Source organism: Barbus barbus (genome assembly GCF_936440315.1).
Source record: "Barbus barbus genome assembly, chromosome: 31".
Taxonomy (NCBI): Eukaryota; Metazoa; Chordata; class Actinopteri; order Cypriniformes; family Cyprinidae; genus Barbus; species Barbus barbus.
In genome coordinates, this window is record NC_136759.1 from 28,558,815 (window position 1) to 28,580,243 (window position 21,429).

A 21,429-nucleotide genomic window follows, 5' to 3' on the forward strand; every position below is an offset into this window, starting at 1 on the left:
GGCAGGTTCTGATTGGCTGTCAGTGGTTTCATCATTCAACACCTGGTCATTCTGAAAGAGATTCTAATGATTTTATTCCTCTGTGTCGTCATCACTATGAGCTTATTTATTCTTAAAGTATTAGAATGATTATTAAAACGTTCCAGTTACATAGTAAAGCATCAATGACGACACAGTCTAAATAGATTCATCACTGCAAATACTGAGTATTACAAATTAATGAAAAAGTTAAACATCTGGACGCTTGGCAGTAATGAGAATTTGAGAGAAATATTAGTCTAACTGCCATGAAAATATTTTTGTAACGCAATGGTCCTAAAACGTGTGTGAGCATGTGTGCGTGTGAGCATGTGTGTGTGCGTGTGTGTGTGAGCATGAGTGTGTGTGCATGTGTGTGCGTGTGTGTGTGAGCATGTGTGTGTGCGTGTGTGTGTGTGAGCATGTGTGTGTGCGTGTGTGAGCATGAGTGTGTGTGTGTGTGAGCGTGAGTGTGTGAGCGTGAGTGTGTGTGTGTGTGTGAGCATGAGTGTGTGTGAGCATGTGTGTGTGTGTGAGCGTGAGTGTGAGAGTGTGCGAGCATGAGTGTGTGTGAGCATGTGTGTGTGTGTGTGTATGTGTGTGCGTGAGCATGAGTGTGTGTGTGAGCATGAGTGTGAGCGTGTGTGTGCGATTGTGAGTGTGTGTGTGTTGCAGACAGACAGTGATATTTTGTGGCGGTGCGTATTAAAAGAATCCTGAGTGTTCTGTGTCATTTGCGGTCCCTAAAACGGCAAATCATCATGCTGCTGCCCTGCGCTCTGCTATATTTAGTGGATGTGAGCACAGTCAAGCCCACAAAATCAGCTTACAAGTACACAAGCATGAAATACTGTGCAAATGAGATGTGTTACCATGTGACCAGGCGCTCAGAAATACAGTTTCTGTACAGTAGCTGTCAACACCTCTGGCTTTGTCTAACATCTGTCAGCAGAACCGTGGCGGAGCGCTAAACCCATGTGCTCAAAAACTACAGCAGTCAGAAGTTTATAAGCAGTAGAATTGTTCATGTTTTTAAAGAAGTCTCTTCTGCTCACAAAGCCTGCATTTATTTGATCCAAAATACAGCAAAAACAGGAATATTGTGAAATATTTTTACTATTTAAAATAACTGTTTTGAATATATTTTTAAACTGTAATGTATTTCTGTGATCTGCAGCTGTATTTTCAGCATCATTACTGCAGTCTTCAGTGTCACATGATCTTCAGAAATCATAATAATATACTGATTGGCTTTATTATTTTTTGTATTATTATCAATATTTAAAACAGTTGAGTATATTTTTTTCAGGATTCTTTGATGAATAGAAAGATCCAAAGATCAGCATTTATCTCAAATAAAAAAGCTTTTGTAACATTATATACTCTATACCAATCAAAAGCTTGGAGTCAGAATACATATATATTAGAAAATAATACTTTTATTTATCAAGGATGCTTTAAATTGGTCAAAAGTGATGATAAAGACATTTATAATGTCACAAAAGATTTCTATTTCAGATAAATGCTGTTCTTCTGAACTTTCCATTCATCAAAGAAACCTGGAAAAATTCTACTCCGCTGTTTTCAACACAATAATAATAAGAAATGTTTTTTGAGCAGCATTAAAATCATTAGAATTATTTCTGAAGGATCGTGTGACTGGAGTAATGACCATAAAAAGTCAGCTTTGAGATCACAGGAATAAATCACATTTTAAAATATATTCAAATAGAAATATTGAATAGTAAAAATATTTCACAATATTACTGCTTTTTCTGTATTTTGGATCAAATAAATGCAGGCTTGATGAGCAGAAGAGACTTCTTTAAAAACATGAAAACAGACTCGTTTGAGTGCCAGTGTGTATCCGAGCACAGAGAAACATCATCAAGACTTCTGTTATGGCCTTTACCGTCAGTGCTGGTGAGGGCGAAGAGCTCGGCCCCGGCCTGCTTCTTCCCGCTCACGCTCTTGGGGAGCCAGTGCAGGTCGATGGGGTAGATCTGGTCCTGGAGCTTGACGAGGACGCTGGTGTCGTTGGTGAGCAGGTTCCAGCGGAGAATGTGATGGTCATCGCTGCAGGAGTACAGCTCATCAGTGCTGGTCCATCCCACGCAGCTCACCAGCTCTCTGTGTGCTCAGGGGTCAAGGGCCAACAAACAAACACCTCATCTCTCAACAGTGCTGGAAGGCTGATTTTTACGTCATAATCATGATGCAATACTGTGTCACTACATCGAATCTCAGCAATATATTTTCTACGTGGTAATTTAGATTTGTTCGTAAAATAATATAAATGCATAATATAATTTTAAAATATAAATAACTATTTTTAAATAGATTGAATAATTGGAAACGTACACATTTTTGAACGATCACAATTTAAATGTTTTTCTTTTATTAGCTAGTAAACAAGTAAAACTATATATTCTGAACAGTTACAGTTTTAAGCAGTGTATTAGTAGTCAGTTAGTGAGCTACACTCGAAGAAAAGTCTGTAAAAATAGGGCACAATCTTCTCTGTTAATATGGAGGGATTTTCCGTATTTATTTTTCCACAGGTTTTTTTACCTGCATTATTATTTATGCATTGTATTTTGTGTTTTCAGGTTACAGCAGATAATGGATAACGGATAATGTTCTGGAAAATTAGTAGTACCTTTTCCATTTTTCTAGATATTTTTCTCACAGTGTATTAACAATCGCAGGTACAAGCTACTATAAGTGTTTCATAAATGAACAATTACTCAGTTATTATTATTATTATTATTAAATTAAACAATTGAAAACAGCAGCTAAGTTAATTCCCGTGATGTGTGTAGTGCTAGGCATCTGTGGTTTCCTCTTTTAGTGTCATTTAGATGGTAAATGTGTGCCTTTTTATCGTTTGACTCACTTAAGAAAAGCTGCTAAAAGTTGCCAAATAAATTTTTTAAATGGCTAAATTTGTTGCTAGGTGCTTTTGGAAGAAAAACGTTGCTAGGGTACTCTGAAAAGTTGGTAAAAAGTTGGCAACACTGTTTCTGAATGTTCCTCCAGTGTTTTAAATGTGTCTCCTTTGTTATGCAGTGTTCATGGAATATTTAATTTGATCATTCTGCAGACATGAGAATGTTACATTTGTATGTTCTGTGAGCATTCTGAAACAAGCTGAAACATTTAAGATAACAATATTGAATGTTATCTGCTTTATATTTCATCTGCAACAACACAGTGCATTTTTCTATTTGGTCATTAAGCCTTAAATGCCTTCTTATGCAAACATCTGAGTTCTCTGCATGAAAGACACTTGCAGATCAACGTGCCTCTTCATTTCTCCACAGTACGGTACGAAACTAATTGAAAGGAGGTGTGGAGGAAGACGGCTGGATGCGTGTAACTATGTGACAGAGAACGCTCCATTAAAGACACAGTTATGATGAAGTAGTTTGTCCCGGTGCTTGCCTTCTGATGGTACGAGCATTAGAATAATGGACATATAGAGTGAATCCAACAATGTTCTGTAAATGTTATTATCAGTACTCTGGACTGGAGAGTCTTTTTAGTACTTCATATTATTCCAGATCCAGACTAGGATGCTTGATGCATTAATTCCAGGGGACTAAAATAACATCATTTCTGATAGTATCGTGCTTGTTCTCATTTGTAACATGGATGAGATGAGATCTGTGCATCAGTCCAGTAGATAAGAAGATAATTATACATGCAGCTGTGGTCAAAAGTTCAAACATTATTTTATATACCCGGGTGAAAAAAGAACACTTCCATAATGAACTTAAAGTGCTCTATTTTCACGCATTAATTATGTACTTAGTTGTCTCTTGTAGCACACTTGACCCATCTTTCATACACTAGTACACTCAAGTGATGACTAAATACATTTTTTAAATACGAAGATACTATGTTAAAAGCACATTTTAGTTCATATTCATGGTGTCCCATAATAGCACAGTTGAGTACACTTAGATGATCTTAAGTTTATCTTAAGATGTGCTAATGAATCATTTTTAGTATACTAAGTACAAAATTAGCGTGTGAAAATAGAGCATTTAAGTACTTTATAGAAGTGCACTTGTTTTTCATGGCAGTCTTGGGTTTCCTCTGATTTCTACTCTAATTCTTCTGTAATGATGATAATGATGATGATTGTAACACGTATGTTATGGTCACAACAACATGTTTATGAATTTTGGTTCTTTTATGAATTTAAGGGTCTTCTGGAAATGAGTCATGAGCACATAGAAGTGCTAAGATTTGGTAGCATGTTTCCCTTGGCTGTTTTAATAATACATTTATACATTTATGAAAAAAAAACGACGCATTTATCCTTACAGAAAAATAAGAGGTGTAATCAGTGACATCTCAATACTAGCATGATTCATTACAAGTGTATGCAAGCTCGTATATGCACACACACACACACACACACAGACACACACACACACACACACACACAGACACACACACACACACACACACACAGACACACACACACACACACACACACACAGACAGACACAGAGACACACACACAGACACAGACAGACACACAGACACAGACACACACACACACACACACACACACAGACAGACAGACAGACAGACACACACACACACACACACACACACACACACACACACACACACACACACACACACACAGACAGACAGACAGACAGACACACACACACACACACACACACACACAGAGAGAGAATGTATATTCTGTTAAGAGTATGAATGCGTGAAATGTAAAGGATATGTTTGGGTTCCTTCAGCAGAGATGTTTTCAGCCGCATGCTTCAGCGTCGCTCTGGTGCTTGTAGTGTGATATGTCCCTGTTTTAAGGAGAAATGCGGTCTGAAATCATCTAGCATGAAGACACGAGCATGTTTACCTGACTGAACACGCCGTTGCCACGGAAACGCGTTAGCTACTGCCCTGCTAGCCAGCTAGTTCTGACGAAATCGCTTCGAAAGCATGAAATAATCTGGATGACGAACACTTCTGAGTAAACACTAGTCGTTTAGTCTCCTTCTTATTTCTTATCTTAACTGTTTGCTTTCTTTGCAGTACACTAGAAAGTGAACTGATTAGACAACTGCGCCCCACATCTCGCGAGAAGTAGTTCATTCAAAACTACAGCCTTACTTCTCGCGAGATGTCCCTCGAGTCTCAGCTCTTTCTATGAAAATTATTTTGTGTATTTTTTAATCTATCTAATCTCTGTTTTTATTCTTAATGTTTTGGAATGTATTCAAATGTTGATGTATTTCTTACAGATTTACTAAAGTACTCATTGACTTGAAAAAGCTGTCTATTTGTTTGTGTATTAACGGTTTTTACTTTGTTAACGGGTTGACTTGTTTTTCTTTAGCTACTTAATTCATGCTGGGTTTTTTTAGATACAGTGCTTTTGAATTGAATTTTGAACATGTTCAGTGTGCCTTTTGTCACAAAATAAATAAATAAACCCGCCCTGTCACGTGACGCGTTCCCATGAAGCACTGCGCGGCTGCAACGGACTCGGGTTCGTGCTCTGAGTTTGCGCGCCATTTACGAGCGTTTGTTCTGTAGGGGAAGTACAGCGCGCGGATTTACCTTCATTTCACTCTTTAACGCGAAGAATACAGAGTAATATCGACGACAGCGAGGGACATCAGCCGAAACACAGGTAAACGATCACATGTACGTGGGCTGTTTGTGAGGTGTCAGTTCCTCAGAGCGCACACACCCGTTTATTAACCTTAATGAACTAATTACATCATTAACAGTCGCATCAGGCGTTCAGAAACCACCATATATCTCCATAATATGAACTAGATTAAGCCGATTTTATTGAAATGACGGCAGATTCACTCGTTTTGGTAGTTATTATCCTGAAGCAAAGCTTCTTCGTTAACGTCAGTTATGTGTTATTTCATTTAAAAGGAATCGGTTTGTTATTTATTAAGTGTCCGAGGGCCGTTTGTAAACACATCGCTGGCACGTCTCTTATATATAAAGCTGAATATATTGGCGTTGTTATGTGTTAATGTTAGAAATCACTTCCACTACACCGTTCTTAACCAGGAGTTGCTGCAGTGATGAAACTTCAGCCGCTGAAAGCTGTCAGCACGAACCGGAGAAGTGTTTTCAGCTCCTCATCAGCTCTACAACATGTGTCTAAAAGTCGCGTCGTGTGCTCGGTTTGTCGTGTTGTAGTTAACTTAGTCGTGTCAGCTGTGTGTGTTTTCCTTTGTGAGCGACGAAACCCTGCAGTCAGTACACACACACAGAGAGAGAGAGACCGATATGTGTTTTTCAGGGCCGATGTCGATACCGATATATATGTCTGGTGTAAAAATGAAAATGAATGTCAAAATTAAGAATAACAAAGGCTCTGACAAAAACGGCCTTCCCTAGTGTTGGTTGCACTTCTTACTCTTGTCTTCCCCCATGCATCCATCTACAATAAAGGTAATATATAAAGAGAGAGTTAAAAGTGGGGCCACTGTATGCTTCATGATTAAGCCTATGAATACTAAATGCTACAGCTAAACAGCTTGGGGAAATGGAAGTATTTGGCTTCAATAATTTACATGTTAGAAATGTATGTGTAATAGCATAACCTCTCATAATTCGTCGTGTGCTCGGTTTGTCGTGTTGTAGTTAACTTAGTCGTGTCAGCTGTGTGTGTTTTCCTTTGTGAGCGACGAAACCCTGCAGTCAGTACACACACACAGAGAGAGAGAGAGAGAGAGACTTCACTGTGTTATGATGTACACACACTCACACACACACACACACACAGAGAGAGAGAGAGAGAGAGACTTCACTGTTATGATGTACACACACTAACTCTCTCACACACACACAGAGAGAGAGAGAGACTTCACTGTGTTATGATGTACACACTCACTCTCACACACACACACAGAGAGAGAGAGAGAGAGAGAGAGAGACTTCACTGTTATGATGTACACACACTAACTCTCTCACACACACACAGAGAGAGAGAGAGACTTCACTGTGTTATGATGTACACACTCACTCTCACACACACACACACACACTCACACACACACACACACACAGAGAGAGAGAGAGAGAGAGACTTCACTGTGTTATGATGTACACACACTAACTCTCTCACACACACACAGAGAGAGAGAGAGACTTCACTGTGTTATGATGTACACACTCACTCTCACACACACACACAGAGAGAGAGAGAGAGAGAGAGACTTCACTGTGTTATGATGTACACACACTCACACACACACACACACACAGAGAGAGAGAGAGAGAGAGACTTCACTGTTATGATGTACACACACTAACTCTCTCACACACACACAGAGAGAGAGAGAGACTTCACTGTGTTATGATGTACACACTCACTCTCACACACACACACAGAGAGAGAGAGAGAGAGACTTCACTGTTATGATGTACACACACTAACTCTCTCACACACACACAGAGAGAGAGAGAGACTTCACTGTGTTATGATGTACACACTCACTCTCACACACACACACACACACTCACACACACACACACACACAGAGAGAGAGAGAGAGAGAGACTTCACTGTGTTATGATGTACACACACTAACTCTCTCACACACACACAGAGAGAGAGAGAGACTTCACTGTGTTATGATGTACACACTCACTCTCACACACACACACAGAGAGAGAGAGAGACTTCACTGTGTTATGATGTACACACTCACTCTCACACACACACAGAGAGACAGAGAGAGACTTCACTGTGTTATGATGTACACACACTCACTCACACACACACACAGAGAGAGAGAGACTTCACTGTGTTATGATGTACACACTCTCTCTCTCTCTCACACACACACAGAGAGACAGAGAGACTTCACTGTGTTATGATGTACACACACTCACTCTCTCACACACACGCACACAGAGAGAGAGAGAGAGAGACTTCACTGTGTTATGATGTACACACACACACACTCACACTCTCACACACACGCACACAGAGAGAGAGAGAGATACTTCACTGTTATGATGTACACACACTCACTCTCTCACACACACGCACACAGAGAGAGAGAGAGAGACTTCACTGTTATGATGTACACACACTCACTCTCTCACACACACGCACACAGAGAGAGAGAGAGAGACTTCACTGTGTTATGATGTACACACACTCACTCTCTCACACACACGCACACAGAGAGAGAGAGAGAGACTTCACTGTTATGATGTACACACACTCACTCTCTCACACACACGCACACAGAGAGAGAGAGAGAGACTTCACTGTTATGATGTACACACACTCACTCTCACACACACACAGAGAGAGACTTCACTGTGTTATGATGTACACACACTCACTCACACACACACACACACAGAGAGAGAGACTTCACTGTGTTATGATGTACACACACACACTCTCTCACACACACACACAGAGAGAGACTTCACTGTATTATGATATACACACACAGACACAGAGAGAGAGACTTCACTGTGTTATGATGTACACACACTCACTCTCACACACACACACACACACAGAGAGAGAGACTTCACTGTGTTATGATGTACACACACTCACTCACACACACACACACACACACACACACACACACACAGAGAGAGACTTCACTGTGTTATGATGTACTCACACTCACACACACACACACACAGAGAGAGAGACTTCACTGTGTTATGATGTACACACACTCACTCTCACACACACACACACACACAGAGAGAGAGACTTCACTGTGTTATGATGTACACACACTCACTCACACACACACACACACACACACACAGAGAGAGACTTCACTGTGTTATGATGTACTCACACTCACACACACACACACACAGAGAGAGAGACTTCACTGTGTTATGATGTACACACACTCACTCACACACACACACACACACACACACAGAGAGAGAGACTTCACTGTGTTATGATGTACACACACACACACTCTCTCACACACACACACAGAGAGAGACTTCACTGTATTATGATATACACACACAGACACAGAGAGAGAGACTTCACTGTGTTATGATGTACACACACACACACACACAGAGAGAGAGACTTCACTGTGTTATGATGTACACACACACACTCTCTCACACACACACACAGAGAGAGACTTCACTGTATTATGATATACACACACAGACACAGAGAGAGACAGACTTAACTGTGTTATGATGAGACGCGACAAAGTTTTCATCACGTGTGCAATGATTAGTTGTAATATTTTTTTGTTGTGTTCGTGAACAACACAGACACAGGCTGTGTCCCTCATCAGTGCAGACTAACCCGGGCTAATGTGTTTTCAGCTGCCGTGGATCATGCCTGTGAAAACCAAGAGCTCGACGGCCGCGAAGAGAGCGGCGGAGTCCGATGAGGAGCAGAGCGCTGCCCGCAGACCCCCGAGCGCCGCCGCGGAGCACGGTGAGACCGCAGACTGTCCCGGGAGAGACTTCTTTACTCTGCAAACGCGCTCATGTTTCCTCTCATCCCGACACGGCTCTTTTGTTTAGTGAAGTCCGTTAGCCTGCTGCTAATGGAACTTAATATTCACTCGACTAAACAACAGGAATGACCAACAGCGTTCACATCTGACTGACCCATCACAAAAATATGATATTTTACAAACTTTTACATGCCGCTGAAGATTTCTTCATATGTGACCCTGGAGCACAAAACCAGTCATAATGTTTTGAAATTGAGATTTATACATCATCTGAAAGCTGAATAAATAATCTTTCCATTGATGTATGGTTTGTTATGATAGGACAATATTTGTCTGAGATACAACTATTAGAAAATCTGGAATCTGAGGGAGCAAAAAAATCTAAATATTGAGAAAATCTCCTTTAAAGTTGTTCAAATGAAGTTCTTAGCAATGCATATTACTAATCAGAAATGAAGTTTAGATATATTTACGGTAGGAAATTTACAAAATATCTTCATGGAACATGATCTTAATATCCTAATGATTTTTGTCATAAAAGAGAAATGTATAATTTTGATCCATACAATGTATTGTTGTCTATTGCTACAGATATACCTGTGCTACTCATGACTGCTTTTGTGCTCCATCACATAAATATGCATAAGAAGTACATTTCAATATACTTGTTTCCACCACAGGATAAAAAATAAAATTTGCTAACTTTTTTTCTCACAATGCTTAAAGTTGCAATTGTGGGTAAAAAGAGTGAGATGAAAATTCTCTAGCAGAAGCAAAAAACAAAATTTTAGAAAATTTTTAATTCTGAGAAAACTCAGATTTGTAAGAGATGAGTCCTAACTCCCAAGTTTATATCTTGGGGTGAGACAATCCAAAATGCTAGAGAAAAAGTCAGTTACCTTTATTTCTTCATCCCATGCTATGATGAATGCAATACCATCTGGATATTTTACAGCTGTAATGTGATTGTGACTGCTGTGCATACTCCTCTGCTGTAAAGAGAGTAATATGGTGAATTGTTTATAATTTAAAACCTCTAAGTGATGTTCACACATTCTCATAGTTTTAACAAAAACACAACTATGTTAGAAAACTAACTGCTCGCTCTGGCCTGAAACAAGCCGAGCAGTCATGTTTGCATGATTTAGTCAGATGCACACGCAGTTCTTCAGCGTGTTTGATCGGATGAAGTGTGTGAGAGTGCTTTGACTGGTTGTTTCTGTAGATGCGTCTCCGGGCGAGTCTGCTGAGGAGCTGGATAGCCGTAGTCTTGAGGAGATCCTGGCCAGCATCCCTCCTCCGCCGCCTCCCGCCATGAGCTCCGAGCCCGGGGCCCCGCGCCTCATGATCACACACATCCTCAACAGAAACTTCAAGTCCTACGCCGGAGAGCAGGTTCTGGGCCCCTTCCATAAGGTATCTCCAGCCCTTTCTGCTTCAGAGTTCAGTTTCCTGATTCATTTCCTGCGTCCCAATGTGCACACTATCCATCCTAAATTCTGTGTGATATTAGTAATTTTCCATACTATTTAGGGCAGGCAGCGGATAGTATGCACATTGGGACGCAGGGCATGTCTTTTTGAATCAGCTGTGTTTTGTTTTGAGTGGAGTCAGTAGTATCATATTCCATGATGGAAGTACTTCAAATGAAACTCAATACAGTGCTATTAGTGTCAGTAGTATGCTATTACTATACTATTAGCATCATTTACATACTATTAGTTTTTGTTAATATTTTAGTTTTAGTAAACCCATTTGAAATGTTGCCTTAGCAACTAGCTGAAATAATTGTAAATTATCTATTTGTTAAGTAATGGAAGTGTTTATGGTTTTAGTTATCAGCAATAACCCTGTCTCAAACATCAGTTTATGAGTTTCAAAGTTGAACCTTACAGACTCATTGAGCATGCAGTAGAATTGAATGGTACGTTCACACTTTAATTTGTCCTCCTCCTGCTGGTGTCTGCTCACACTGAACACAATTCACTCCGTTAATTGCCAGGTTTGGTGTTTGCAGTAGACAATAAAACAGTGCCGTTTGATTTGTTAATTGTGCCCTCTTGAGTACTGTTGATTTTTAAAATATGGAATAATGATTTTCAATTCACTTATCAATTTAGAGCAAACTGGTTCTTCAACTTTGGGGGTCTCTGTTGCGTTTCAATACAACATACATTCTTTGTTTGAAAATTGTGAGATCTACCTTAGGGGTGGGCAATATGGCAAAAATATCATATCACAATTATTTTTTTTTTTTAAGGTATATCACGATTCTAAGATACACCAATTACACATTACAAATGCACATAATATAAAAATAATACGTAAATAAATAAATAATATTTATAAATAAATAATAATAGCGTTTAATTTTCAGGTACAATAGGCATATTTAGCAGGAGCATTCAAGAAACCGAATGAACAAATATAACAATATAACACTATATAGACGGATTCCTATTAAAGCAACTGTACTATTTCTTTCAGTCAAGAGTTGAGAGTTATTTCTTCTCTTTGTGTTTTGTTGTTTTTACATTAAAGAATAAAAATTGTCATCTGTCTGCCGTAGTTTTATATTTATACCATCATTTAATCACTCAAAAGCTGTTTTAAACCTGAATGGGTTTCATTCTTCTGCAGAATATAAATGCTATTGTGAAGAATGTGGAAAACCAAACAGTTGCTGGTCCTCAGTGACTTGCATAGTATTTTTTTCCTGCTATTAAATTCAATGTTTGGATACCCACGTTCTTTAAAATATCATCTTTTGTGTTCAGCACAAGAAAGAAATTCATACAGGTTTGGGAAACATGTGAGTGAGTAAATAATGACAGAAATTAAATTTTAGGGTGAACTATCCCTTTAATGACAGCAGGGCAGCATGTTTAGTGTCCTGTCCCTTTAAGACCTGCGCCCATCTAACAGACATGCATCCATTTTTCTCTCAATCCTTGTGTTTTGACAGTATTAGCTCAAAAGATAACTTGGTTGAGTAATCAGGCGCTGTTAGACATGTGTTTTAGTTTGCGCGCTTCGGGTGTACGGGCTCAGAAAAAGTGCACATCAGACCAGCGCGTGAATGAAACGTTTAACCAGCAAGAATCAGAAACTTTAAAACATGCGCAAATAATGTACTTTTGTAATTGCAAATAAGTGCAGTGTCCTGTGAGAGTAACTCCACCGCTGAGTTAACACTGATATGAATGTATGTGGCGTTGTACAGTATCATGCAGCGGCGCCAGAACTGCAGCTGATAGACTGTGTGCTGTAGCCCGATACTACGATATTTCTTCAAAAGCAGATCGTGGAGACATTTTTATCGTCCATGATCAAAAATCGTCATATCACACACCCCTAATCTACCTTTACAATCAGTGTCGCTTGATTTATTGCAGTGTCATTCAGACATTAAGAGTGATCATGTGTTCAAATACTTCTTGAGAGATGTTGTTTCCAGTCTTTGAGTGTTGTACTGCATCACCTCTCTTAGCTTCACTGATACTATGACACTAGTGTTCCCTGAAGTGAGTTGATACTGTTTTCAGGACATTCTGTTTAAACCTTTGTCATCAGCGTTTTTCCTGCATCATCGGTCCAAACGGCAGTGGCAAGTCCAACGTGATCGACTCCATGCTGTTCGTGTTTGGATACAGAGCACAGAAGATTCGCTCGAAGAAGCTGTCGGTTCTGATCCACAGTTCTGACAGCCATCCGGACATCCAGAGCTGCACTGTGGAGGTGCACTTCCAGAAGATCATCGACCAGGTGAGGCAGGCCTAGTGATGAAGAGCACACGTGAACAGTCTCCACTGTTAATTCAGTTTCATTTGAAAGTCAGAAAATTAGAGGCAATAAATATAATTTTTATTTTTAACTGGCAGTACAAATTATATCTACACTGTCAGCATTATACTTCATCTAAAGCATTGTCAAACATTTTTTTATTTTTGCATAAATATCACCCTTGCAGGGCCTTAAATTTTGAAACTCATTTCCGAAATTCCGTTTCCCCACTTTAATTTGTTTTAAAACATGATTGCGCATTAACTGCGTTTGTATTTGTGCAATACATGTTTGAAGCAGTTTCATGAAGAGTGCTTTACAAATGCTCTTTAAAAAAAAAAATCAAAGCTGACCCTGTACATTATGCTTCTTATTAGTTTTGTCTGCTAAATCATATTTCTATCATTAGAGTAGGGTTGTGCCGATAAACGATAGTATTGTGTATCAACGATAGACGTCGGAGATATCACCTGTGGCTAATGCCTCTGACGATTAGGCTTGGGCACCGAACGCTGTACTTTTAAGGGTACCGTCCGAATTGCGTCGGTACTACAGAGTACTGATTCACATTAAATCAATCGGTACCAAATTTTGGTACTTGAGAACGCATTTGGACTCATACGAGAGAGAGAGAGAGAGACCCTGTGACATGTCACCCCTGCAACTCTTTAAAACGCAACACAGGGCAAACCGAAATGTTCTGAAGTGTGCTTACATTTCTGGGATCATATGGTTTCCATAAAAACGTTCCATTCATAAAAACGGAATTTACTCTCTAGCGCGGAATGCCATGGAATTTGTCAATTTTTGGATGAATAAAAGGTCTGTCACTTAATTGGAATCATAAGAACTAGTGTATGTGAATATTAAAACGCAAAAAGACGATTTAAATATGCATCCTGCATGTTCCGTTAGCCTCGGTGGGGATGAATGGCGGAGACACTGTTTTGTTTTCTACACAAATACTGAAGCACACATGAACTCGTGGTGATTTTCGGCCTCTGCATCTCACTACATGAACTTACAGGCTGTCAGTCACTTCATGAGAATTTTACAGTTTCATTTGAGAAAACTAGCATCATATCATACTGTATACACAGAAACTTCACGGCAACCTGTCAAAATAAAAGTGTGGTTTAACATGTAACAGAAATATATTACTCTTACTCTTAATTACTTTTGTATAGTATACTGCACGTCTTTATATATTCAATTTACTGTCAAATTTAAATAAAACAATTAAATGATAAAAAATAATTAATACAACCACATTAACCACTTAATTGTAGAAAAAATACAATTATTATTAAAACTTTTTTTTAAAGGAATGTTCACACAATTTTTCTACCATGTATATTATAAATTAACAGTAAATCTCTTGTTTGTTTGCCAAAAAAATAAAAGGGTTTCATTTTCATTTGATTAAAAATCATTTGATTGAGAAAAAATAAAACAAGAATTTCTGGAGGGAAAAAAAAGATTGTAGGGCCCTATTGTTCAAAATGTTGAAATTGATAGTTTCGGGCTTATTTTTTCACTGAAATTAATGTTTTAAGAGTAAAGTACTGAAAGGTACCGATGAGTACTGATACTGATTCAAATGTGAACAATACCCAAACCTACTGATGATAGCAAGACTATAATAATAATTATTATTATTATGATCAGGCTAGTAATATTATCTAATTAATATTAGGGCTTATTTGTTCTATCATATTTATTTTTTCCACGTTTTTAGTATTGCGCGTTCTAACCAATCACACACTGTTCTGTTGGCTTTCTGAATGCAATGGCCAATCAGATGTGTTCAGATGAGTTTTGTTGTTCAGCGTGCGCTGACTGAATTCAGCTCTCATCATAAACAACAGTGCAGATGGATGTGTGATGTGAGTATAGGAGATTTATTCATCATACAGTGTAGACTGTATCTGATTCACTGATTGTTTTTAAAGAGCCGCTTCACTCGCCTCTCTGGAACAACATCACACAACCCCATCATTTCACCAACGAAGAGAAGTTATCAGTAAGTCACTGGAGCTAGTGCGATCACAAAACAAACATGATAAAAGCGGCCGTTTGTTTGCATGCTTTGTTAGCATCAATGTTTTACAATAAGTGATGCATTGATCAAATTAATTTATCAGGATTGAAAATGAGTCGCACCGAAATAAAGCGGTATGAACCGTTCAGTGTTTCCCACAGGTTTGAAGGCAATGTGTGGTGGTCAGCCCCCGGGGGGGGGGGGGGGGGGGGGCTGCAGATGAAAAGAACGATTGGACAACATTCGGTGTAAGAGTAAAGAAACAACATAATTTATAACACGTTTATTTGATTCACAGCTGCTACATATAGTGTTTTGCCCTCGACAACCCAACTAGGCTAGCCTACATTTTACCGCAAACTTGCGACTAGTTAACTTTCTAAAGAAGGCGCAATCGCGTTTGCTAAGGGTCGGGACTTACAGTAACATCAACACACTGAAACTATTGTATTCAGAATATAAAATATTTTATAGCACTTTTTAATCTGTGATTGTGTGTTAAAAGTGTTCACGAGATACCAACCTTTCGTCAGCCGTCTTCTCTCCACAGATGATCCAGACAGATGTGGTGTGCACGGAGGGGAGGGGCTGTGTGTGTGTGTGTGTGTGTGTGTGTGTGTGTGTGTGTGTGTGTGTGTGTGTGTGTGTGTGTGAGGGAGAGACGCGTGAGTGACAGAGAGATGAAGAGAGAGCAGGGAAAGGAAATGCAGTTGAACGAATTCGCTGCGTGTTTTAAATAGCGTACAAAAGAATAACGAAACGCAATATGTGACGGTCGGTATTGATTTTTTTTTTTTTGGTCGGTGTTGAATCTGACCACAGATTCAACACAGATTCGGTTTTTTTTTACAGTCTATGGTTGAATCTGTGGCGGTCGGAATTTAATCTGTGACGCACAGATTCGTCTATGTGTGGGAAACACTGCCGTTATTTCACATAAGAAAGAGGACACATACCCTACTTACTCCGTTGAGTCTGTTTCTGTTTATGTAGTCACCGTATATATTACATTTACAGAATGATCATTTTGATGCTTTTTCTATCAAAAATATGTCCCGAGTAGCAGAGGGAGCTCCCACACAAAAACATTATTATATTTTTGTCATACATGGAGCTAAAGTGTCAAGACGAGACTTATGACAGATAAAATGTTACTAAATAAATACACGATTGTGATAGTGAATGAGAAGCTGACGTCTGATTTCTTCAAGCGCTCATATTTACCATGTTTACTATGATAATGGCTAGCGTGCATCGCTTATAAATATTTCTGTCTTGTATGGTGATCATAATCCACATCGGATCTCAAACAGAAGTTATTTCAAACACTCGCTGCTGTTTGAAAGTGAGTTTAAGATAAAATTATCTTAAGTCTTTAATGCTGGTGTTATACAGCGGTTAACTTTATGAAATGATCCGCGGTGCTGATGCTCTCCAGACACACAGAAACTTCGCCTTTGTTTATAACCATTCCTGTAGCCCCAGCTGGCCAGCTTTGGCCCAAGGTTTTCGTCTGGCCAAAAAACCCGACAAAGCACCGACGAGCACGATGAGAAAAGTAGGATATTCATATTGAGTATTATTAATATACTAAATGTTAAAGGAGTAATGGGATATAATTACATTTTGTTAATTCTATCAGTTGATGTGGATTTGTAATTGACTGAATGTCTTTAGGCTACTGTTTTTCAATGCAAACGCCATAGAAACCATATAGTTAGGCTACTTTTTTACCATGGTAATGAGGTGCTGTACTTTTGGTTATGTATAAAAGATCAGGCTGTTACAGTACCAAACCAATGTATAGTTGACGTTTGAGGCTCAATGCTATAGCAATCAATAAAAGTTCAGGAAGAGTGTTTTCAGCCTTTTTTTTTTCATATATATTTTATTTAAAAATATGGCATGCAGCTTCAAACAATGGCATAAAGCTGTTCAAAATAATCGTTATTAATAATCGCAATTACAATCTTAAGGGAATAATGGACAATTATGATTTTTGTCATAATTGTGCAGCCCTAGTGTGTGGTCTACCTGTCCCTGTTGCCCAGTGCTGAAGTGTCTCTTTGTGTTCAGGAAGGAGACGACTACGATGTCATTCCCAACAGCTCTTTCTTCGTGTCGAGAACTGCTGCCAAAGATAACTCCTCCTCCTATCACATCAATGGCAAGAAAGCAACCTTCAAAGATGTGGGCACACTGCTGCGCAGCCACGGCATCGACCTGGACCACAACCGCTTCCTCATCCTGCAGGTAATCATGTTACCTCTCTTGAAGCGCTGCATGCTTTCATCACTGCTGTTGGCCTCTTGTGTTTTCTGGAGAGTCGTAACCGGGCTAAATCCACCTTAGGCCGCTATAGCAGCACATCATGGTTTTCAATATGAGGGAAGGTGCAAACCATCATTTGCTGCTCTAGAGTTTTAAGGGACTCTCATACGCTAAACCTGACAATTGCACACAGTTTGTAAACATGGACTGTCCAAAAAGGTCAGAGGTCAACATCTGTCCACTCTACCTTCCTCGCTTTAGCAGCACGTAAATATTGGTGTGTTAAAGTCAAGGCCAGCCCCAATATTCTGTGTGCTGCTTCAGTGAGGCAGGAGCCAGCTTCCTTCTCTTCCTTTGCATCATTATTCACTGTGAGTGCTGCTGTCATCTAGGGCCATGTTTGGACACTCTTTGCACTGTTAACCCTTGCAACTGTTCTCTTCTGTGTGATTGATAGGTTAGATTGAAATGTAATAATTCTGCTGTCTGTCAGCACCCATAAACTATCAGTGTGTTCACATCATAAAATGACTGCTAGAGTCTCATTGCTTTAAGATAAGATGAGTTAATATCACAGCTGTTGTGGTTTCAGTGGCTGATCTCAAACCACACATCTCAGTTCCTCTGGAACACACTTCCTGTAATGCTGTGAAGCACTACTCTTTATTTTACAGTAATGTTACACTTTGTATACAAATATTACTTGTGGTGGTTCATTTAAAACCTGAATATTATTTTGCATACACACACATATATATATATATATATATATACACACATACAAATAAAAAATCAGTGTTTGTTCAGTATGCGCAGTTTCTTATGAGCACAATGCTGATTACGTTCTGGGATACTCTCCTAAATGGTGGAATGGCGCAGTGGATAAGACACATGTCTTTGGTGTGAGAGCCCCGGGTTTGAATCCACTGTGAGACACCAATGTGTTCCTGAGCAAGACACTTAACCCCTAGTTGCTCCAGAGGCGTGCGACCTCTGACATATATAGCAATTGTAAGTCGCTTTGGATAAAAGCGTCAGCTAAATGAATAAATGTAAATGGTGGAAGAAGGTAACTGGGAGAATAATTGTTGAATAAATTATTTTTTTCTTTGTGCACAAAGTATTCTCGTAGCTTCGTAAAATTACGGTTGAACCCCTGATGTCACATGGGCTATTTTATCGATCTCCTTGCTACATTTCTGTGCATTGATCGTAGTAACATCATTGCTGTTTATGGAGGGTCCGAGAGCTATCGGATTTCATCAAAAATATCTTAATTTGTGTTCCAAAGATGAACAAAGGTCTTACGGGTTTGGGGGTCAGTATTTAATGACAGAATTTTCATTTTTGGGTAAACTATCCGTTTAAGTCGAACCAAATTCTTAATTCATGGCCGCGAAATCTTTCATTTCCCCCCGCATGTTTACCACAGTAAGAGATGCGAAAACAATGATTAAAAGTGAATGAAAATAAAATAAACCTGTGGAATTAAGAGGGTGAGGATTAGGGAAAGGAAATAATAAATATGATTAAGTTACATTCGTGACCAACCGGCAAAACGGAACACAAAGCCGTTTAAATGATCGAATGGCATGAATCCAAAAGCATGGTCATGATGTAACATTTGCTGCTAACCAGTTATTTCAGTTAGTTCACTGACCGCACGGCACAGAAAACACGCGCTGTACTTGGTTTAGGATCACTTTATTTTAAATGGCAATAATGTATATTGCAAACATTACAATTTTTTTTTTTTTTTTTTTTTAATACAACAAGCAAGCACCATGAAACAATTTGAAAAGGTGCATTCAGCAGTCTCCAAATGAGGTCAGAAAGCACAGAAATTCAATTTGAATTTTATCTTCCCGGGCAGGCCACCCAGGTGAAGCTTATGTATGGGAAGCACTGATATAAATGTACATGTAAATATTTTCAGAATATATACTGTATATGTGTGTGTATTTATATGTACTTAATAAATATACACAGTACACAAACACATTATATAAACAAACATTTATATTGGATGCGATTATTCATTGCCCAGCACTAATTGTCATATGAACTATGTTGGGTTGTCAGATAGGTAATTAATGGGAAATACTGGTTAATGGTTATTTGCAGTGCAATAATGGTTTGTGCATGGTTAAAATGGTTAATTTATATCTATTTTTTTGCATTACTCCGTTTATTTGCTTTTGCAACAGAATAGCAGAATCTTTAGCAGTTGACAGGTGACATGTAGTGACTGTTGAACATCTCACTACTCAGGCCTGAGAGGTGCGTCAGACTCGGTGTGTGAAAGTGCTGTTGTGTCATGTCTTTGTCAGGGCGAGGTGGAGCAGATTGCCATGATGAAGCCCAAAGGACAGACAGAGCACGATGAGGGCATGCTGGAGTACCTGGAGGACATCATCGGCTCCTGCCGTCTCAAAGAGCCCATCGATGTCCTGTGCCGGCGGGTGGAGCTCCTGAACGAGCAGCGCGGAGAGAAGGTACAACAAAACCCCACTGAACGTGCCACCATCAGATCCTGATGCAGCATTAATCTTCATGAGTAGTAAGGCTGGGTCGATATGGAAACTAATTTAAATCACGAGCTCAGAGAACAGCGGGTTCCCAGCATGTGTCTGTTCTCGATCCGCTCCGTTCATTTCATTTCCACTGCAGAAGTGGTTGGTCCCACCCAGAATGGACTTCACTTTCTCTTTTACCTACCAATATGAACAAAATACGTCAATATATCATCATAAACACAGCCGTTTTTTTGTCTTAAGTGAACGTAAACAGATGAGAAAGAAAATGCATGTGTAACAGTATTCAAGATCCACATGCATTTGGTGTTAAAGAGACAGCAGCCTAATAAACGTCATTAATGTTGATCAAAGAACAAAAGAAAATCATTCACTGATCTTGACTGAATATCTTTTGTGAGGATTTTAATGAGGATTGGCAAAACATTAAATTTGAATTAATCTATAAATGAAAAATCGCCCAGCCCTACTGAGCTGCTTCACACAGGCAAGGATCTCGCAGTAATTACCTTATCTACTTTGGCTCTAAAAATAAGTGAATTACTCATGATGCAGGGAACACAGGGACACATTTACCATCAGAGCTCACTGTCTGTCAAACATTTGATTGGATTTCAATATTTCTCCTCCGCCGAGAAAATGGTTTTGTCCTGTTGATGATTTTTTTTTTTTTTTTTTTTTTTTTTTAACTCAAATTTAATTTTAGAATTTAAGAGAAATTCTTAAACTTATTTGGTGTCAATTTTAGTTTTCAAGCCTGGAAACAGTTTCATGAATGTATGATTTAATGGATAGGGTGGTGAGATTGAACCCTGGGTCCCTCTGTGCTGAGACTGGACCTCGCTCATGCCTTTGCTTGCGTGAGGATCATCGTGATATTGGAAAGATCAGGAAGCTCATTGTGATTTACAGCAGCCAGTATAGTACAGGCTGGAGGAGGACATGATCACTGGGGCACTGATTGATTCTGACCAAAAATGTTCATATCTAATCACCCTGTAGGTAAACTGTGATTTTTGCTGTGGTTCTTGAACTGTGTCAGTTGCAGTGTGTGTGTTTGTGTGCAGCTGAATCGAGTGAAGCTGGTGGAGAAGGAGAAGAGCGCTCTGGAGGGAGAGAAGAATAAAGCCGTGGAGTTCCTCACCTTAGAGAACGACATCTTTAAGAAGAGGAACCTGCTCTGCCAGTTCTACGTGTAAGACACATGCACACCTGTGAACAACTCCGACTGACACACCGCTTCAGTTCAGAGCGTACTTCAGTTTTGACACAAATGCTTAGTCTATAAATACAG

General features: G+C 39.2%; 2 protein-coding genes across 2 annotated transcripts in view; one reads left to right on the forward strand and one right to left on the reverse strand.

Moving 5' to 3' along the window:
- The window catches only part of LOC306851336 (intraflagellar transport protein 80 homolog), a 36,270-nt gene extending 31,109 nt beyond the window's left edge, over positions 1-5,161 (reverse strand). Inside the window, exons 1-2 of the mRNA XM_079387497.1 lie at positions 4,781-5,161; positions 1,931-2,152 (exon numbers count right to left, since the gene is read on the reverse strand). Coding sequence (XP_079243623.1) covers positions 1,931-2,152; positions 4,781-4,817 — 259 coding nt within the window. The 5' untranslated portion in view covers positions 4,818-5,161. The remainder of the gene's footprint in view (positions 1-1,930; positions 2,153-4,780) is intronic.
- A 358-nt stretch (positions 5,162-5,519) lies between these two features.
- The window catches only part of LOC306850994 (structural maintenance of chromosomes protein 4-like), a 34,804-nt gene continuing 18,894 nt past the window's right edge, over positions 5,520-21,429 (forward strand). The window contains exons 1-7 of the mRNA XM_079386993.1: positions 5,520-5,692; positions 9,370-9,484; positions 10,732-10,922; positions 13,080-13,271; positions 17,407-17,583; positions 19,932-20,096; positions 21,203-21,330. Coding sequence (XP_079243119.1) covers positions 9,382-9,484; positions 10,732-10,922; positions 13,080-13,271; positions 17,407-17,583; positions 19,932-20,096; positions 21,203-21,330 — 956 coding nt within the window. The 5' untranslated portion in view covers positions 5,520-5,692; positions 9,370-9,381. The remainder of the gene's footprint in view (positions 5,693-9,369; positions 9,485-10,731; positions 10,923-13,079; positions 13,272-17,406; positions 17,584-19,931; positions 20,097-21,202; positions 21,331-21,429) is intronic.